The sequence below is a fragment of the Brassica napus genome, chromosome A3, assembly GCF_020379485.1.
Source record: "Brassica napus cultivar Da-Ae chromosome A3, Da-Ae, whole genome shotgun sequence".
In the NCBI taxonomy this organism is placed as follows: Eukaryota; Viridiplantae; Streptophyta; class Magnoliopsida; order Brassicales; family Brassicaceae; genus Brassica; species Brassica napus.
The window spans coordinates 19735284-19754163 of record NC_063436.1 but is presented as its reverse complement, the minus strand read 5'-3'; the positions used below and the strand labels follow the sequence as shown (position 1 = coordinate 19754163).

At 34.1% G+C, this 18880-nt stretch overlaps 4 protein-coding genes and 1 pseudogene across 4 annotated transcripts; 1 reads left to right on the top strand and 4 right to left on the bottom strand.

Annotated features, from left to right (window-relative positions):
• Positions 1-24: 24 nt before the first annotated feature.
• On the bottom strand, positions 25-1396 carry LOC111214195 (stem-specific protein TSJT1). Its single transcript, XM_022716595.2, has 4 exons — positions 1081-1396; positions 608-848; positions 409-529; positions 25-325 (listed from the first exon to the last, which is right to left on the bottom strand). The coding sequence occupies exons 1-4, from the start codon at positions 1278-1280 to the stop codon at positions 138-140; spliced, it is 750 nt and encodes a 249-aa protein (XP_022572316.1). The 5' UTR covers positions 1281-1396; the 3' UTR covers positions 25-137.
• A 248-nt stretch (positions 1397-1644) lies between these two features.
• Positions 1645-2947, bottom strand: LOC111214194 (transmembrane emp24 domain-containing protein p24beta3-like). The gene is made up of 4 exons (XM_022716594.2): positions 2590-2947; positions 2269-2455; positions 2079-2186; positions 1645-1981 (listed from the first exon to the last, which is right to left on the bottom strand). Exons 1-4 carry the CDS (start codon positions 2818-2820, stop codon positions 1848-1850), a joined length of 660 nt encoding a protein of 219 aa, XP_022572315.1. The 5' UTR covers positions 2821-2947; the 3' UTR covers positions 1645-1847.
• Positions 2948-6189: 3242 nt separating this feature from the next.
• On the top strand, positions 6190-7530 carry LOC106416564 (early light-induced protein 1, chloroplastic). The gene is made up of 3 exons (XM_013857494.3): positions 6190-6445; positions 6533-6631; positions 7064-7530. Exons 1-3 carry the CDS (start codon positions 6302-6304, stop codon positions 7406-7408), a joined length of 588 nt encoding a protein of 195 aa, XP_013712948.2. The 5' UTR covers positions 6190-6301; the 3' UTR covers positions 7409-7530.
• Positions 7531-11603: 4073 nt separating this feature from the next.
• LOC125607183 lies at positions 11604-13914 on the bottom strand (annotated as a pseudogene).
• Positions 13915-15855: 1941 nt separating this feature from the next.
• On the bottom strand, positions 15856-18329 carry LOC111214444 (heat stress transcription factor A-6b). Its single transcript, XM_022717315.2, has 2 exons — positions 17498-18329; positions 15856-16840 (listed from the first exon to the last, which is right to left on the bottom strand). Exons 1-2 carry the CDS (start codon positions 17852-17854, stop codon positions 16022-16024), a joined length of 1176 nt encoding a protein of 391 aa, XP_022573036.2. The 5' UTR covers positions 17855-18329; the 3' UTR covers positions 15856-16021.
• Positions 18330-18880: the final 551 nt, after the last annotated feature.

The window sequence follows — 18880 nt, the reverse complement described above, 5'->3', positions numbered from 1 at the left end:
CCAGAGAAACCTTAGAATGGCCAGTGTGAGAAAATCAAGAGAAAGATTGAAACGATGAGATCTCAAAAGCTCCGGAACACAGCCAGAGTTCAACAAAGTAAATTAAAAAAGCTCAGCTAAAATCAAATTTTAGCCTTTCAGATTTGTTGAGACCAATTCTGAACACTTCCGACTCTAGGCATTGCACCTTCTTTCTTGGCCTCGGAATCCACTTTGAAAATCACACCGCACACCTGACCCGAACTGTCCACCCTTGGGACAGGCTTTAACTCGTTCAATGGAAACTCAAAGCTCCTCAACCCTCCAGACGAGGTAAAGAAGCACCCTATTATATACAGGCATACAACCATATATGCACTTAGATCCAAGAAGAATGAGGCATGCATAGGACAATGTTTTATGCGTTACCTTTAGGGAATGGCGCAAATGATTTACCACAACCTTTCTTCACGGTCTCAACATCATCAGAAAGAACGAGATGGCCTTCACCATCTGTTCCCCAGAATAGAGGAACGCTACCATCTGCGTCCTGCCAAACCATCCATACCTCAGTACTACAATATGTCATAACAAATACAAAAGAAGGAAAAAAAAAATCAAAACTAACCGCAGCAAGGAAGACATTCTTTGTGGTGCAGTCAAAGAGCATAAACGCAAATCTCCCTTGAAAATCTCTCACAACTTGGTCGGCAGGATATGGACCACGGTCTCTGAGGGCACGGTACGCTTCGATCACAACCGTGACCTCGGTTGCTGTTTTTGTGAGTCCATATTGCTGTTTAAGAAATGGAATGTTCTCTATGTGTCCTTGGAAGATGCAGAACATATCATCATTCACAGCAAACAATCTATCACACAAAGACATTTCGAAATCAACAATAAAATTCCAATAAGAACACAGGATGAAACAATAGATCTATGACTCAGATCTCTCAGTGAACCAAACAAAAAGTAGACATGATCCTTTATATATATCTTTCTTGCAGGCAGTCAAACATCTTGTCATGTTTAGACAGCAACATGTTATAATGTTTAGACGTAAATATATAACTAAAATATCAAATCCATGAATGCAAGAACCTGGGGAGAAGAGGGTTCAGCTTGTCGAGGGAGCAAGCGATGAGACCAGAAGATCCGAGATTGGTGGTGACAGCACCAGGGTAGATGGAAGCGAAGTGGTTTGGTAAGAAGCCATCTTTAAGAGCACAAACAGATCCACCTTCCTGACTCCTTAGAGCCTCGGGGGCTTTTGCCACGTTCTTGTCGAAAATCGCCAACATTTTCTTTCTTTCTTGATCACACAGACAGTGAAACAGAGCGAGAGATCAAAAGTATAGAGAAAGTGACTTTTACGATCGTTGAATGGGCATTTTCTTATAGTGGCTTTAGTTTCTTGAAATGGAATATAGAAATATTCGGTCCTTTTCCTCCACGTTTCAAGAATTTATTGTTTCATTTAACACGTTTGTTTTTGGTTCAATGATTATCTCATCGCACGTTAACGCTAGTCCCTTCCTCTTCAAGATAATAAAACCCAAAACACAGAGTAGCCTTGTTTTGATTATGAGCATAGGACAGTCTTGTGACTCTTGTCTTAGCTTTTATATTGTAGTTTACTAAAACGGGGTTAATGCTAAAAACATGTGAACGATGATCATATGATAATCATAATATAAGCTTTATCAAGTTCTCCACATTAAACTGAAGGCAACGAAAAATTGTAGAAACCGAAAACAAAAAGGGAGTCTTTCGCTAATAAGCTCTTAATTAACTAACACGTTTTTTTTTATGATTGTGTTCTCATCAGTTGTAACATAACAACCTTGATGATGGGGTTTTAGTTATGTTCAAACCCTGTTGTAAGCAACGGACTTGCTGAAGAGCTTGCGGATGTAGAGAACCTGAAGACCGCTTGCTGCTGCTAGGAATATGTACTCTCCTACTGTGTAGAATATCACCCGCTTCCTCGTGCTCTCATTGGCTGCACCCAAGTTTTCAAAACACACAAAATAAATCACACAAAGGAATGTTATAAAAGGTTGCATCTTTTTGGTTCCTAAGAGCTTATTAAAACTTACTATGACGGTGACGAGTATCACGTGCTTTCAAATACTTTTGCTCAGCAACAACAGACTCCAGAGCCTCTCTCAGCTCAGCTATCTTAACATTCACCGGGTCCAAATGTTCTGTGAAGAAGCATTCAATGAAACACAGCATCAAACAAGTAGCCAACAAAAGCAAACGCTGAAATGCTCAATGGGAACAAACCGTCTTTGGCTAAGTCATGCTCGTTGGGGATATGACCAACGTGAATGTAGAAGGAGACAGTCTCAGGAGTAGAGTAAGGGTTATGGAAACAGAACTTGTACATTCCACTTCTCGGTGCCTTAAACTCAAACTTATCTCCCGATGTTCCCTTCAACGTCTGTACAATGTTCCCAGCAGGAGACGTCACCTACACGAACAACAAAAGGTAAAGTCTCAAACTTTCGATTCGAATCTTAATCAAGAACAACGACATAAAACCAAAGTCTTGTCGGAAATTCGTAACGACCAAACATTGAGATTTAATGGAAGATGTATTATTACCGTGAAATCCAAACCGGGATGGTCTGATCCCCAGAAGATTTCGTGGTCGACGACGACGAAGTTACCGGAGACGGTGTCTCCTTCGTAAAGGACATACTCTTGGACGCATTCATCGTCGCTGACCGTCACAGAGAGAGACGAGATTCGCTCGATCGAGCTCAGTAGTGTCAGGGCAAGCAATACGAAGACATGGGTCTTCTTCGAGTTCTTGCTCGATTGTCTGCTCTCCATCTTCCCTTTCCTTAGATCTTAACTCTCTCTGTTTCGAGGATGATTTTATGATAATTTTAATGTTTTTTTTGGTCAAAAGATAATTACAATGTTTTTTAAGGAACAAAATCTGATGGCAAAAATAAGAACAAAATCTAGAGTCTGACTGGAAACATCAAATAGAGTAACAAGGAAAATTTGATTTTTGGTTGTGTTTATTCTAATTTACTTTACATTGTACAATAGTGTAAAAAATATTGAGGAAACAGAAAAATAAACACACAGAATAACTATTTAACAGTTTAGGTTAGAGAAAAACTTTTTCACCTTTTTCATCTTGATTGATATATATTCAAGTGAGATTAAAACCTTGATTGATAAAATTGATTATAAAGCAATAGAAATATGCTATATAAACATTTAATAACTTGATTTCATATAAATTTATCATAAAAATACAAATTGAATGATTTGCAAAAACTGTATGATTTCATATAAATATTTAATAAGTTGATTGACAGAGCAGTAAATGATTCATATAAATTATCATAAAATTAATATATGGTATATAATTTATTTATTTCTAAATAATATATTTATAGTTATAATATATATAAATAAATATTATTTAATCTTTTGTTGTTAAAAGTAATGAATCATATTTAATTATATAAATTAAAATTATATTTTAAATGTGAAATACTAATGTTTTTATAAGTTACAAATATTAATTACAAATTTATATTTAAAAATAGAAATTTTATTTTTAGATGTAAACATTATTTTGGATATTATTAAATTAAACAAATTATTTATATATAATTCTTTTTTATTTTTTATATATTTTAAATGAAAAATGATCTATTAAAAACTCCGCATGAAAACATTGAGCAAAAAATATTTAGAAAGTTTTAACATCTAGTAAATGTTTTTTTATAACTGTTGATTGGATAATAAAAAGCATAATACTTATAATAGTAATCTGCCAATCAAAACCCGAGAGTAAAAAAAATTACTCTAATTTTTGTTATTCTAACAATATCATCCAATCATCCTAGATCTTCACATTTCCTTCTATTGAATATAGCAAGTGCGACACCAAAAATGAGAACTGTATGCTTGCATACCTACACCTTTGTTTCGACTAAAATTTATATTTGAAATATGAAAGCATTATTTGTTCATACATACAAACGATGTTATTTCTCCATTACGAATGCTAATTGGGATAATGAATCAGCAAAAAGAACCAAAAACAATGTAAAGCAACTAGAGATTATCTTCGAATTTGTAATTATGAATATGATAATACAAACGATGTTATCATTAAAAATACAACTAGAGATTATCTTCGAATTTCAATTCGTGCAGTTTTTATCATATTCATACATACAAACGATGTTATTTCTCCATCACACCAAATATTTGAAATGCATATTTTAGTATGTTTCATTTAATAATATATTTCAATTACTATCAAATTTGTAATTAACATAAATATATTGTATTTATTGTATTTTTATTTTATTTTCACATAGTTAAATAGTTAATTTTTTCTTTTTATTTTTATTTACAAAATAAATCACTAAATGACTATTATCATTTATCACTTACAAATAATTAAAAAAAATTATAATCTAAATGTAATAAAATAGTTATTTATCAATTATAACTTAAAAAATTAAACTGAAAACATTAAATAATAAATAATATTATTTTGGTGTAAAATTTGATATGATTGTTGAAAATGACAAAAAAATTATGACACCTAAACACTAGTTTAATGTAATTTCAACATTAAATTTAATAGCATTGTTAGAAATTATCTAATAGAAACATTTTTGGTGCAAGACTTAGACCATCCACAACGGCGATCCATAGTGAATCCTTAGCACGAAAACATATGAGGTTTTAGTTTCGAAATTAAAAAAAAAAAAGAGAAAAGGTAAAGATCAATCCTTACATAAGGGTTTTAAGGATCGGGTCCGTATCGACGTAGCGCGCAACGATTGGAAGAGTGGGGATAACTACCAATGAAGTCGATGATGAGGCGACCGTATGAGAAACGGCCCGTGGGATGGTGGAAGAATGTGTCTCCGTATGGACGGAACGCGACGTGAAGAAGATCGTTAGGATCAAAGAGGCCGAGCAAGTTTCCTGTGTCGGCAATAGTCGCGGAAGCTGATGATCGACTTGAAACGCCGGCACTGCATTTCAGAGTTCGCGGTGGTGAGAAACAGAGTAGATAAGATGAAGGTCACGAGCTTCTTCATTAAGGGCTGAGAAGAGAGAGACGCCATGTGAGAAGCTCCAAGGTCTCTGGTCTCCGTCGTTCCTTCCGATTTTGAATCTCATTTATTTGTGAATATAAGATTCCTCAATAGAGTCCACCATTAGACTCATTTTTTGATTTAAAGTCTTTAACTATTTAATTAAAAAAAATATAGTAAAATAATGGTTAAGGACTCCTTAATGGAATCCACTATTGTGGATGCCCTTAGAGACCGCAACCACGCGGATGTCTAAAAATCTTTAAGAGATTTGGATTCAAACAAATCTCTTTATGAGCAAACAAATCAGCAGCGATAGATAATCTCCAAAATTAGTCAGTTAGGTTTCGCCTATCCCGGATAAAAAAAATACTTACGAGACCTCAAATCTTGTTTACTTCTTTATCTCCCAAGTCCTAACATTAATATGTACAAAACTGACGGAGTTGAAATGGGCCACGTAGTTAGCGACAAATGGAAAATCACGGACTCGAACGTAGTTGGGCCTTTTTGAATCACATCTTAGCTAGCTTCCAAAACCAAAAGGGACTTTGAAGTTTTGATGTGAGCCACATGATTTTGTGAAATGAAGAGAATCATTTTTACGTGTTTTGCGAAACCCACTTGGCAAACAAACAAAGAGTTGAATAAGCTGTGACGAAGAAGAACGCTACGTCATTGACTAATTGGTCTTTTTCCTTTAAAAGTTTTTATTTTATGCATGGGGCAAACTAAAGCAACGTGTTTCTTCGAATATCGCAACTTACTTTTTTTTACTAATACATGCTTAAATTCGATTATAAGTATAACACAGAGAAGTATTATTACAAACTATTAAGCTTTTGTATATATTATTTTAAAGTTTATTGCATGTATGCTGAACATATGCCAATACATGCATGAATCTTTTCTTTAAGAAAAATAAAAATTAACTTACGTATGTTAAAATTCAATTAATAGAACAAAGGAAAGGAAAACGTTAAGATATAATTTTCATGTGTTATGTTTTTGACGATTTGTTAATTAATTTGAACAGAAAGTAATGAAAATGAAAGGTTAATTAGGTAAAAACTAAAGAAAGTGTAGGAAACAAACTCAACCTATCATTTCTCATCATCTCATCCTATAAATACATATGTTGATCCTTCTCTACATCATATCAAACTTAAAGTTATATTATCTTTCAGACTTCAGATTCTTCTCTATTTCACTCAACACTGAAGCTTCAGAAAATGGCAATGGCGTCGTTTAACATGCAGTCAGTCTTCGCCGGTGGACTGACCACTTGCAAGATCAACACAAACAAGCTTTGCTTTGCCGGAAACTTCCATAATCTCAAGAGGAATTATCCGGTGGGAGTGAGATGTATGGCTGAGGTACGTATACTTTTCTCAACTTTCCAGAGTCCAGCGGTCACTATATGAATATGAAATCGTGACCGTCTGATTGTTTGACTTTTGAAGGGAGAACCCATGAAAGATGAGTCTGCACCTTCGACCTCGGCGTCTCAGCCTTTGCCCAAGTCATCGTCGCCACCTCCTCCTCCTCCTACTAAACCTAAGGTGAGTTGTTACTTGTTAGTTTTTTTGGTAAAATTGTTACTTGTTAGTTCCATGTTTTTGTTTATTTTGAAACAATTCAAAGCTCTTTTCGTTTCATATAATTAAAAATTTTCACTTTTTAAACAACTTTTTATTAATTATTTGGCTTATGTTCATTAAATCTGACAATCTGTACATAATTTACGAAAACCTTATCCAAAACTTGTATAAAAAGTTTCTCTGCAAAAATTATGTACATTTAATTATGTTTTGTATAGACGTAAAATATGCAATACACACAAAATTATCGTCTTAAAAATACATTTGACAATTTTTTTTTTGTCTTTTTGCCGCTGAATTTCATATTAATTAAAGAGAGGGTTGTAGAATGTTAGTATGTTACATATATAAAATACTGTACTAATAATTAACAAATTGGGATGGTGAATACAGGTGAGCACAAAGTTTAGCGACTTGCTAGCGTTCAGCGGTCCTGCACCAGAGAGAATAAATGGGCGTTTAGCAATGGTTGGATTCGTGGCTGCGTTGGCGGTTGAACTTTCCAAGGGAGAAAACGTTTTAGCTCAGATCTCCGACGGTGGTGTCTCGTGGTTCCTCGGTACGGCGGCGATCTTGACGCTTGCGTCGCTTGTGCCCCTTTTCAAGGGCATAACAGCCGAGTCCAAGTCCAAAGGTTTTATGACGTCAGACGCTGAGCTTTGGAATGGGCGTTTTGCGATGCTTGGTTTGGTCGCGCTGGCGTTCACTGAGTTTGTCAAGGGTGGGACTCTCGTTTGAGAAAGAAGAGATTGTGTATTGCAAAATTTGCCCCTGAATCCTGTATAGTATTCTGGCTTGTTTTAGGCCTACTCTGTGTCTTTTACATATGGATTAGTGACATTTGAAACTTTGGGTTAAAACACTTTGAGTTTAGTTAAAGCAGTGGTGTTGGTTAATTTCAAGTTCACGATCAATAGCCATAACCTCAATGCTTGGGAATATATTAATTTACCAGCTCTTCTCTCCATTTGACGAGATTATGGATCAATATTTGGTTATTATAAGCAATACACTTTTTATCACCGAAACTAGGCGTGAGAATTTTAATCCGCAAGTCTCACTCCATTTAACCCGCTCCGGACTAGTTGCGAACAATTTGAAAAAAATTAGATCGCGAATACGGTGCAGATTAAGTTTATTTTATGTGGGATGAATGTGAGTTGGTCGAATTTAAATCGCGAGTATCCACTAATCAATAAAATAAAATATTTTTTAAAGAAAATACTGATTAAAAATAATTACAAGTAAAAACTCTATATAAAATTTTAATTATATTTTTTAATTTATATTATTATTTAGAGAAACTAAATAAAATAACTATTTTTATTATCTAAATAATTATTTGTGAATCTTAAAGGTTATCCACAAAAAATAACCGGGGCATGTGCATATGTAATATTTTCTCTTTGAAATCAGGCGAATCAAATTTTCGAATCAAAAAATGTCTCACCCGCAGCGAGGCGGGTCAGGCAGAGCGGGATTGATTCGTCTCCTAGCACTAACCGAACTATATATTGCAAGTTTTTCTAAAGAGAAATGAGCATGCGTGTAATGAAATAATAAAGCACATGGGCTATGATATCAAAGAATTGGGCCAGTAGCTTCTGTTGGAGAGCCCTTATTTTCTAAAACCACTTCGAGAAACAATCAGCCTTGAATGTATGCAAAGAAGTAAGGATTTAGTTATGGATTGCCCTCGATTTTTGTATAACAATAATTTATAAGAATCACGTGAGATGAATAAAGAGTTTTAGTATGATCAGTAGAATTTAAGTAATCCAAAAGAAGTGTGTGAATCTGTATGGGGTAAAAGAAAATAAAAAAGGGGCAAAAGCAAATTAAAAAAACATCTAAAATGTTATAGTATATCTCAGATTTGGAGCTATGGAGCGAGAGATGGAGAAAATTGAATCAGTCATGACGAAACAGCAGAGCATGTCCATACGCAATTTTAATTTCAATAGACAAGAATGGAACAGATTTTACGTGACTCCCACTTACCATTGTCGTTTGCTTTTCCTTTTTTTTTTTGGTGTTAACTCCTTAACTAATACTCATCCTTCTTCTTGTTCTTAGTGTTTCTTGTAAGGATTATAAATTTAAATTCGTGCTCTAGTGTTAATAACTAGATTTTGTTCTTTTCAACCGTATATATATTTATTATTTTCAACCGTATATATATTTATTGGTAGAATATATTCTACTATGGTACATTAAGAGTTGTTTTGGGGGGGAGTCAAAATCAGTCGATACGTGATACATTTTGCTGGAGCCACACAAAGACTGGACAATATACTGTCAAATCGGGATATTGGGTTGCGACAAATTTGATGAGAGAGGAAGAGGAGTTAGAAGTTCTACAGCCGAGCATCAAAAAACTGCAAGCCTTTGCTTGGAAGGTGAACGCACCACAAAAGATCCGCCATCTTATATGGCAACTAATATCTGGACAGATAGCCGTAACAAGAAATCTGGTACGCCGCAACATGAGATGTGACAATTATTGCCCAAGATGTGGAGCGCCAGAAGAGACTGTCACTCATGCTATCTTTGAGTGTCCACCGGCCTTACAAGCATGGGAGTTATCATCAATACCATCGAGCTCTGAAATCTTTCCTGTATCGAGTATTTATGCTAATATGGACTTCCTCTTTTGGAGGAAGAATGATATTCTGGAGCCAGAAGAGGACAGGGACCCTTATCCTTGGATAATTTGGTATATCTGGAAAGCTAGGAATGATAAGTTGTTTAGAGGCATAAACAGAGATCCATTGGAGCTAGTCAGGTATGCAGAGAGTGAGTGCCAAGCTTGGTACAATGCAAGAGACTCTGTGCCGGTTATGCCAAATGTACAGCCTATTGAAGAACCACAAGTCTTAAGCTTGGGGAATATCTGCATGGTGGATGGTTCATGGACTTCCACAGCTCAATTTAGTGGAATAGGATGGGTCTGGAAGGATGCAATGGGGAAGATACAACTCATGGGGTCAAGGAATTTATGGAGGAGGGAGACATCGTTACACTCGGAACTGGAAGCTTTAAAGTGGACAATGGAGAGCATGATACAACACTCGACTTGTCAAGAGTTTGGGACGGACTGCAAGGATCTGATAGCAATGATGGAGCAGCCACAAGATTGGCCCAACTTCTCAACTGAGCTGGAAAACATTCAAACTCTTCGGTTGTGTTTTTCAGACTTCAAGATTACCTATATTCCGAGGACGCAGAATGAGATTGCGGATGCGCTAGCTAGAAATGCACGTTCTTTTCATAGATCATTATGTTTTATTGGTTGTTCTATTCCGGTCTGGCTTCCCAGACCACCTCAAGTTTGAGTAATAGAAGAGCCGTTTGCTGTCAAAAAAAAAAAAATCAGTCGATAATTGTTGTTGGTTCTTTTACTAACGCTTGTAAATGATATTAGGAACTATCAAAGATATTGCAAACGATGAGACTATGCATTATTTAGAATATCATTTGTAAATTTTATTTCTATTATTCTTGTATAATTTTGTCTTTTTAAGATTTGAAACTTAATTTTTAATGTAATGAGGGTCTCACACGATAATAGTTGTTGGTTATGAACCATATTAACAAGATTACCTGCCCCTAGTGTCCATGGATGTTCTATACTACTCCCTCCGTTTTTTTATATAAGTCGTTTTATAGCTATGCACGTAGATTAAGAAAACCATTAATTTCTTATATTTTCTAAACAAAAACATCATTAATTATTTACCTAACCATAATTGAACCAATAGAAAAATAAAAGATATATTACCATTGGTCATACAACATTAATTACTAATAAATTTTACATAAAAAAACCGAAAACGACATATAATTTGGAACAAAAAAATTTCTCTACAACGACTTATATTAAAAAACGGAGGGAGTACTAAAAAGTCTAAATTTTATAACTATCACGATGGAACTAAATCAATATAAACCATAACAAAAGATAGATTTTGAGCATCACGTGCTAATTTATTAGCCATAGATTCATTTTCTTATTAACAGATAATATTGTTTTTATTATCTTTACTAGGGGTTGGCCCGCCCTACGGGCGGGTGAGTTTACACTAAAACTATTTTTATATTAAAATATAATATTTTATAAATCATTTAAAATTTTACTTTATATTGAAAATAGTAAATATATTATTTTTTTATTATAATGATTTGTATTTTTCTATTTTATTTTTATTTCAATTTGATATAGTTGAAGAAAATCTAAAGTAAAAATAACTAATATTTTTTTTTTATTTCTAAGAGTATCATATTTTAATATTATTACATTTACTAATTTTTTCACAGTAATAAATTAATACACCAACCTCCAAGATAAATCAATGTAGTCCAAACAGTGTATTTCAAGATAAATTAATACACCACTAATTTTAATATTTATAGTTGATCACAGTAATAAATTATTAGATTTAAATGTGAAGTGGTAGATTGCACTGTTTGATGCTTGCCTTCTATCCTTCTTGAAATATGTTTTGATAGCAAGATTGCCCTTCTCATTCCACGTGCATTTTTTTTGGACTACATTGATTCAAATTTATAATGTGTTTAAATAATCAGTAACTATTGAATATAGATTAAAAATGTTTATATTTGGAATTTATATACCGTGTAACACGCATATATCGCAGCCACCTACGAAGCGAACAATTGTTTTTAAAATCACAATTATTAAAATATATGTATAAACTTTACAATAAATAATACATATATGAATCGAAAGATAGTGGTGAAATATATTTTTCTTAATTTTTTTTAAAATATAGATATATATATATATATTAATATTTACTAATGAGTATATATTTATATTTATTTATATATAAGTTTTTAATTTTGTGAGAGATAGTTGGATAAGGACTCACAGTCATAGAATTTTGGTGCGAAATTTTGTTGCTCAAATCTCATGGATGGGCGAGCTGTCCGAGAAAAAGGTTAGTAGTTTAATTGAATGGTAATTATAGGACCAAGTAGTACGAAAACATCTTGTTATTATATTTCATTTTTAAGCACGAAATTATTGACAAATATGCCTTTTACAAAAAAAAAAAAAATTATAGACAAATATGTGGTTAATAATTTAACATTGCTCGGCTCAGTCCATAAAAAAAGTAGGTGTATACCTTTAGTTTTATTCCGTATTCCTAAAGGCCGGCCACGCTTACGTGTCACCGTGTTGCCACTTGATGACTCTTATATTGGAAGACGAATATTTTGTTATAGTTAAGCAGAATAATGATGCAAAAGCATGACATATATGATTTAATAATGGTAATGCAACTGTACAATTGATAAATCCATTTATGTGTATGTATAACGAATGCAGGAAGAAGATCGAGCAATTAACTTGCTGGCTTGAAAAAAAATTTTCTTATAAAAACATGCCGTCTCCTCGGGGAAATATTTAATTTAGCTTTGACCTACTGAGAGCTAAACTTCGGACATGTGCATCGGGAGCTTTTAGCAGTTTCTTAAGGGGAGGGGGGAAGACCACAAAAACATAAAAATCGGTAACCAAAAGCGCCAGTTAAGGATCAATGTTTGAGTGATCCTTGTTTCTTTTCTGTTAAAAAGTAATGACAGATCATGAAAGCTGGATCGTTGTTGTTTGCTTTTTCTCCTTTACGTGTTGTGTCTTTAAGGATGATCACTATCATCATGAGACCAATTATTTTATTGGAATAATTTTCGTTCATTCTTTAAAAAGAAAATGTGAGTTCACATTCTTTTTAAAGAAAATGTAATTTTCGTTCATTTGCGTTCATTCTTTAAAAAGAAAATGTTTGTACTTCATGTTGGGATCTTGTCTGAGAGAAGAAAAAGCTACAGAGAATGTAAGATCTGACATATGAACTGTTTCTACACAAGTTCTGCCTCAGTAACACAGAGATCAATCATTATACAATCTGATTATTCATGCATAAAAGAATCAAATTTATGGCCTTTCAGGATCCGAGAATGACTACTAAGTACTAACCTAGGAAGGTTTTAGTTTATTTGTTACCACTGGTTAGCCGATGTTTCCCGGTACTTCTCATCATCATTGCCCTGAGGCAACTGCTTCGGTTAGTAACTTTTGCCCGGTTACTTAACAGTCTCTCGGATATTCTATCTTTAGCGGTTGTTTTCTTACGCCGTGCCAAGGAAAAGGTTTGCTTCTTGTTTTTCCTTTCAGCAAAAACTCTATTGAACTCCTCGTCGATAAATTGAGGCTAAAGCAGCATCACGCAGAACTGAAAACTTATGTTCCTTAACCTTAGCATGCTTTGCTCGCTTTGCTATTTTCTTCAACTCTTCTCTGTCTTTCTCCCTGATATTCTTCAGAGCTTGTTTCGCTTTTTGCCTAGCTAACTGATTGGGATCAGAATCTGAAACTGTTCCATCCATAGGCGTGTCATCCTCCTGGCTGATCCTTGTAGTTGAGGAGGAGGTTTGGTTTTGACTCTCTTCTAACGAAGATTCCTTGATTATGGGGTTTTCTTCATCATCCCGAGGTACAATGGGTCCATGAAACGGGCAGGCTCGTAGGTCTCTTCTCTGGCAAAGACCACCTTTCTTCAGAGGAGCATGGCATGGAGGTATCTCTGTTCTCTCTTCTCTATAGACACTTGCCTGAAGATTCAGTGCTGCTATTTTATCTGCTGGAATTACAGCGTCTTGATCCACCCTGCCCCAGTGGCTCTCGACCTCTATGCCTCGGTGGTTAGCTCGAAGCCTCGAATTAACTTCCGTAGTTGAGTCCCAATTACTCAGCTGTGATCCCCAATTCATCACAGGCGCTTCAGAAATTAGCTTATCCCTAAGAGGGTCACCACTTCTTCTAACCTGGACGCCTTGTTGGAGAGATTCTAGTGTAGACCTATTTGCTTCACTTGATGAACCCTCACCGTTTTGAACTCTCGGCAAAGGAGCCACCTTTTTTACTGGATCAGATCCAACCTTACCATCATCTTCCTCCCAGATATCTTCTTCATCTTCTTCTTTCTCCCAAAGTCAATCATTCTCGAGATTGTAAAACCAGCTTGCTCACATTTCTTCTCAGTTGCTAATATGCTATTCCTAATATCAATCAACTCTTTCAACATGGAATCTCTGGTGTTATCACTTACATCAACCCTGATGAGAAGTGAGATCCCATCTTGAACCGAGACCAAATGCTTTTTCATCAGAAGCTTGCCCTGTTCCCTCAACACATCATTAAGTAATATTCTATCGTTTCACCGGCGATCCGGAACGGCGGAGAAGGTAAGTTTTAGTTGTCGAAGAGAAGAAAAACAAAACGACGTTCCCAGTGTTTGGAGATACGATTTTGTACATTTATTGGGCCAATCAATGGGCTTTATACAAAGCTCGAAAAACTCAACTCTTTTTGTCGCCAATTTTGAGTAGTACGTAGAATTCAAGCTGACATGACAAAATGATTGGCCAAGAATATTTCATCTGACGTGGCACCTCTTAGAAGCTCCAAAAATAGCTTCTTTTATATAGTAGGATTGCGTTTAAAAATAAAATAAAATTTTACATACGTAAAAGAAAAAAGCAAACTGGATATGGTTTTCTATTTCGGGAAGATATTCAGACAATGATTATTATGACAGAATCAAAAGCCAGTGGATAGCTTGCCCTTTCCGCAACACGAGACATGAAAATTAATTACTTACTAGAACGATATGGAGCAGTGGGAGATAGAGAAGCCTAGAAGGTGCTCCGTGAGATACCACCAATAATGTGAAAAATGAAAAGTAAAGCCAAATAGCAAAATATTAAAATGAAATGCCAAGCCATGTGTCAGTGTGGCATTACATTCTTAACAACTCGAGTGAGTTGATTAATGGATTGTAAATTACAAATAGACACACACCAATTGATTTTTTTTGTTTGTTCTAAACTACTAGAGCTACGAGATTTGAATTTTCTGTGGAACCTCCTACCAGTACGTTTGGCTTATTCTATCTAGTTGGATAATCTGATTCTATCTTGAAATTAGTTGATTATACATATATCAAGACAGAAATATACATGTAACTTAGGTTTTTTTTTTTAATCATTTACATCCACACAGTATTTACGTGCAGTACGTTAACTTGTGTAGTTTTAAAATGACTACTTTAGTTCATATAATGTTTGGAGTAGTTTTCGGTAGTGAATTTATGTACATATTTTCACTATTTCCTTATTATATATATAGATCAAACACATTTAAGATATTTTAGCACCCGTCTACGCATACACATAAATTGAATCAGTGGCGACTTGATTGGGTTCCAACGATGCGAACGTCCCAGCCTCAGTCTGATGTTTCCTCATTTTTTTCATAATTAAAGATTTCTTTTAAAAAATATATGTGATTTTATATAAAAATAATAATAGAAAAGGTCCAAAAATTTTATATGAATATATTTTTGGTTTCATCACATTTTATTAAAACTATTTTTATAATATATACATAAAAAAACATAAAAGAAAAAATTATTGATAAAAGAAACAAGTCAATATTAGTTTTAAAAGTATTTTTTCCCTACAACCCATAAAATTATTGAGTCAGTCCTAAAGAAAATCATGACTCATGAATTAGATTTAGTTTCAAATTAGAAAACCTAGTCGAAACCATATATATTTTACCCTTTTCGTCAAAGTAAATACGTAGTTCACATAGAAATATAGACTTATATATCTAGTTTCTAGCATAGTGACTAATCAGAGAGATATACCATTATAAAGACCATCTTCAATATATAATTGTTTAAAAAAAATCTAGAATAATTCTATAATGGAATTAAATTTTATCCTAACCATACTCTATCTTAGAATAAAAATAGAACAATTAAAAAAATCAAAAACATTATTTCATTTTTGAAGTAATTTTATTTTTATTTTATAATAAAGTGAAAAACGATTAAATATGATAATATTTTATTATAAACTCTATTTAAAATAATAGAGTAGACTTGAAGACGTTCTAAGAACAACATTAATCTAGACAAGTGAAAAAGTGAAAAACAACCAACTTAAGAATCTTATATGTGATATGTAACATAGTTTGAATAAAAATCTCAACTTGGAGAATCATACATGATACAACTGTCAATATTAATAAATTTTGTTATGAAAAAATATATGTTTAAAAACTTGTAAGAAATATGTGCATGGCGCAAAACTAGTTATAAGAACAAACAATTTTATTCCAAAAAGCATCAAAAGAAACAAAAACATGACTTAAACTCAAGTTCAATATGTTAGTCCAACACCTAACTGATATAAAGCTATCCAATAGGAAAAAAAGTTGATTCAAATGCTTAAGTATTCTTTTCAAATTCTTCTCAGTTAGTGTGAACTAGAACCCAAATAACCAAGTTGCTCAATGAGCACATCAACATTTTCCCCATCTCGTTCAAAATCAATATCTTGATCTTCTTTAAACAAACCTTCCAAAAAATCTTCACCATAACTCTCATTGTTCTCGTTTTGGAACCCTTCTTGTTCTCTTTTATCCACATCCAAGACTTCTTCCCCAGTGAACTGACCTCCAAGTCCTTCAATGTGCATAGCAAGTCCGTCCAACTCCGACATAGCAAATTCAGTCATGTCTCCATATATGTCTTGTTTCATGTCAACAAACCTCGAGGAGGATCCACCACCGACATTAACATCACAATCTTCTACATTAACCACATCACTTGTCCCTTGATCGATCGTTCTTTGTCTCTTCTTTCTGATTGCTTCTTCTATATCCTTACTCTTATCTTTGTGCTCCACGAGTTGCTGAAGGAAATCAGGATTCTGCATTGCGCGAGCAAGGAAGCTCATCATTTGATGTTGTTTTGATTCAGTCTTCTTGAGCTTCGCTTCAGTCAATGTGAGATACATTTTGGTGCTTTGTTGTTCCTTTCTAAGTTTCACTAGCTCCATCATCAGCACTTGTTTGTCTCGCCTTAGGCTGTCCATCTCTCCTTCTAGACCATACCTACCAACTTCTATGCAACAGTTGTCTAGTGATTGTTGTTGAGAGGATGATTCAGGTGGTTGCATTTGATTATTGTTATTTGTCTTTCTTCTAGTTATTGTCTTGAGCAGATGCTTTTGCCCTCTAAGAAACCCTTTATTTGCAAACTCCCATCGATCCGGATTCACCTTTCTGAAACCCTATTATATAATTTTTAATGGTTAGATACAACTCCAAATGCTAGTAGTTAAGTTATATTATGTCAGGAATCTAAAAAACTCCAGCTACTCTAACCCATCTCATATTATCTGTCTTGTGTTTATGCAACTAGGTATGAGAGAGTATCATATAGTTATACTTCATTTCTGTACATATATTATATAGAGAGAGAGAAATAGCAACATATATATCATATTAATCAATGTTTTAGAGATTTCTAACAATCAACTGTTGAACATTTGAATGAGCGCCATTTCAAGAGATCTCTAGAGATAAAAAAATACACAAAATACACAAGTGGGATGTAAAATATTATAAGGTGAGATTTTTCAGAGAACAATGATGCCCACTTGCATTTATGTCTATACACTCACGGATCCTTCCCGCAATTATAACTACTCTGATGGTTTAAAAGAATAAAAAACAACAATAAAAAAAGCCAAGTCTTAAGACTCGATTCAAAGCTTGACTGCACCACAGAGAAAATTTTACTAGAATCAAGCTTTTGACCCAATAGTTACGGTCACAATTTGATTGTGAGTTGTTAGATCTCTTTAGATTCGTGCCATACATGGAATCACAGGAACAAACACACGTATAAAAGTGTATATATATAGAGAGATTAGATTAGGACTTACATATGTGTTGAGCTGGCGAACAAAGCTAGAGAAGTTATTGTGCTTGAAGGATCTGGGGAGGAGAGTCATGGAAAAAGCCTGTGGATCCCAGACAATGAAGCTGTTTTTGTCTTGGCTCCAAGACACAACATCATTGGTTCTTGAATCTTCCACCAAATCATATGTCTTTGTCAGAAATGGAGGTGGGCCTGATTCGTGGAGACCTTCTATTGGTTGCGGAGAGTTTAATGTTGCTGGATCATTTGGGGCCATGGAGGTTGAATGGAGGTAAGAGGAAGTTGAAGAAGATGGTGGTGATGGAGAATCATTGATACCAGTAGGAAACTCCTCTTTTATGCATGTATATGAAGGATCCATATATGGTTTCAGTTTAGAGAAAGTTTAAATGTTTTGTGTGAGTTGAATTTCACTGAACTTGAATTTGCAACAGAGGAAAATGTGAATTTAGTATAGAGAAATTTAAAATTGAAAAGTTGAAACTGTGGAAAATTTTGCAGAGATATTGTGTATGTGTGTGTTGAGTATTGGGGGTGTGAAATGAATTATATATGGAGAAGATGGAGAGATGAGATGACAAGAAGGCAAGATGGTTTTATAATATTGCAACTTTAAGAAATTTTGATGATGGATTCCTTCCTCTTTTGTATATTTATTTTTTTAAACAATATTATTTGTGTCTTTTTAAATTGTTTAATTTTTGCTTTGTGTTGGCATCTAGATAATTTGACATGCTGGAGGTAAAGCAAATCCGGAGTGTCACTCAGTTCACTTTTCTAAGCAAAATATGCAAGACTTCGACCTACTTGTAACTGGTTGAAAATAAGTATTAGTGCATTTGTATTTATATCCGTCATGATTTTTATAGGTGATTCGTTTGGCTGTAACTATAGAAACTTTACTGTAAAATTTAGGCTGTAGATTTTTTATTTAGTTAAAATTTATTGTTACAACAATATATTTTTTATAGCTAAAAATGAGTTTTTAGAAAATAAAGTTGTTACAGCAATTTTTTTAATTTTTTTGCTATACTTTTAAAAACCAATATGAAGCATGATTGGTGATTTTAAAAGCTGTAAGTAAAAATTAAAATTAAAATCACTTTCTGCAGCCAAAAAAATAAAAAAAACGACATTTTATATTATAAAAAGTCTAGTAAGGGCCTGACTGGTTCAAACGCAGCGGTTGCGGTTGCGGTTGCGGGAGTTTGTGGATGCGGGCGGTTGCGGTTTCTAGCGGTTTTAAGAGATTTGTACGACTGGTACTGCGGTTAAAAATTGGTGCGTTTGCGGGTGACTTATGACTGGTTAACTACCAAATGCGGTAACAGTCAAATAATAAATTAACAATATTTACATTTAATATAATTATAAAAATATCAAAAAT

Bases quoted from the DNA above. Each gene is read 5' to 3' on its own strand.
- LOC111214444 (XM_022717315.2), bottom strand. From the start codon at position 17,854: ATGGATCCTTCATATACATGCATAAAAGAGGAGTTTCCTACTGGTATC. The intron at 16,841-17,497 runs GTAAGTCCTAAT...ATTATATAATAG, and splicing joins TTCGCCAGCTCAACACATAT to GGTTTCAGAAAGGTGAATCC.
- LOC111214194 (XM_022716594.2), bottom strand. From the start codon at position 2,820: ATGGAGAGCAGACAATCGAGCAAGAACTCGAAGAAGACCCATGTCTTC. The intron at 2,456-2,589 runs GTAATAATACAT...TTGTTCGTGTAG, and splicing joins ATCCCGGTTTGGATTTCACG to GTGACGTCTCCTGCTGGGAA. The intron at 2,187-2,268 runs GTTTGTTCCCAT...GCTTCTTCACAG, and splicing joins GCATGACTTAGCCAAAGACG to AACATTTGGACCCGGTGAAT.
- LOC111214195 (XM_022716595.2), bottom strand. From the start codon at position 1,280: ATGTTGGCGATTTTCGACAAGAACGTGGCAAAAGCCCCCGAGGCTCTA. The intron at 849-1,080 runs GTTCTTGCATTC...TTTGTGTGATAG, and splicing joins CTGAACCCTCTTCTCCCCAG to ATTGTTTGCTGTGAATGATG. The intron at 326-408 runs GTAACGCATAAA...TGTATATAATAG, and splicing joins ATTTGCGCCATTCCCTAAAG to GGTGCTTCTTTACCTCGTCT.
- LOC106416564 (XM_013857494.3), top strand. From the start codon at position 6,302: ATGGCAATGGCGTCGTTTAACATGCAGTCAGTCTTCGCCGGTGGACTG. The intron at 6,446-6,532 runs GTACGTATACTT...TGACTTTTGAAG, and splicing joins GAGTGAGATGTATGGCTGAG to GGAGAACCCATGAAAGATGA. The intron at 6,632-7,063 runs GTGAGTTGTTAC...TGGTGAATACAG, and splicing joins CTCCTCCTACTAAACCTAAG to GTGAGCACAAAGTTTAGCGA.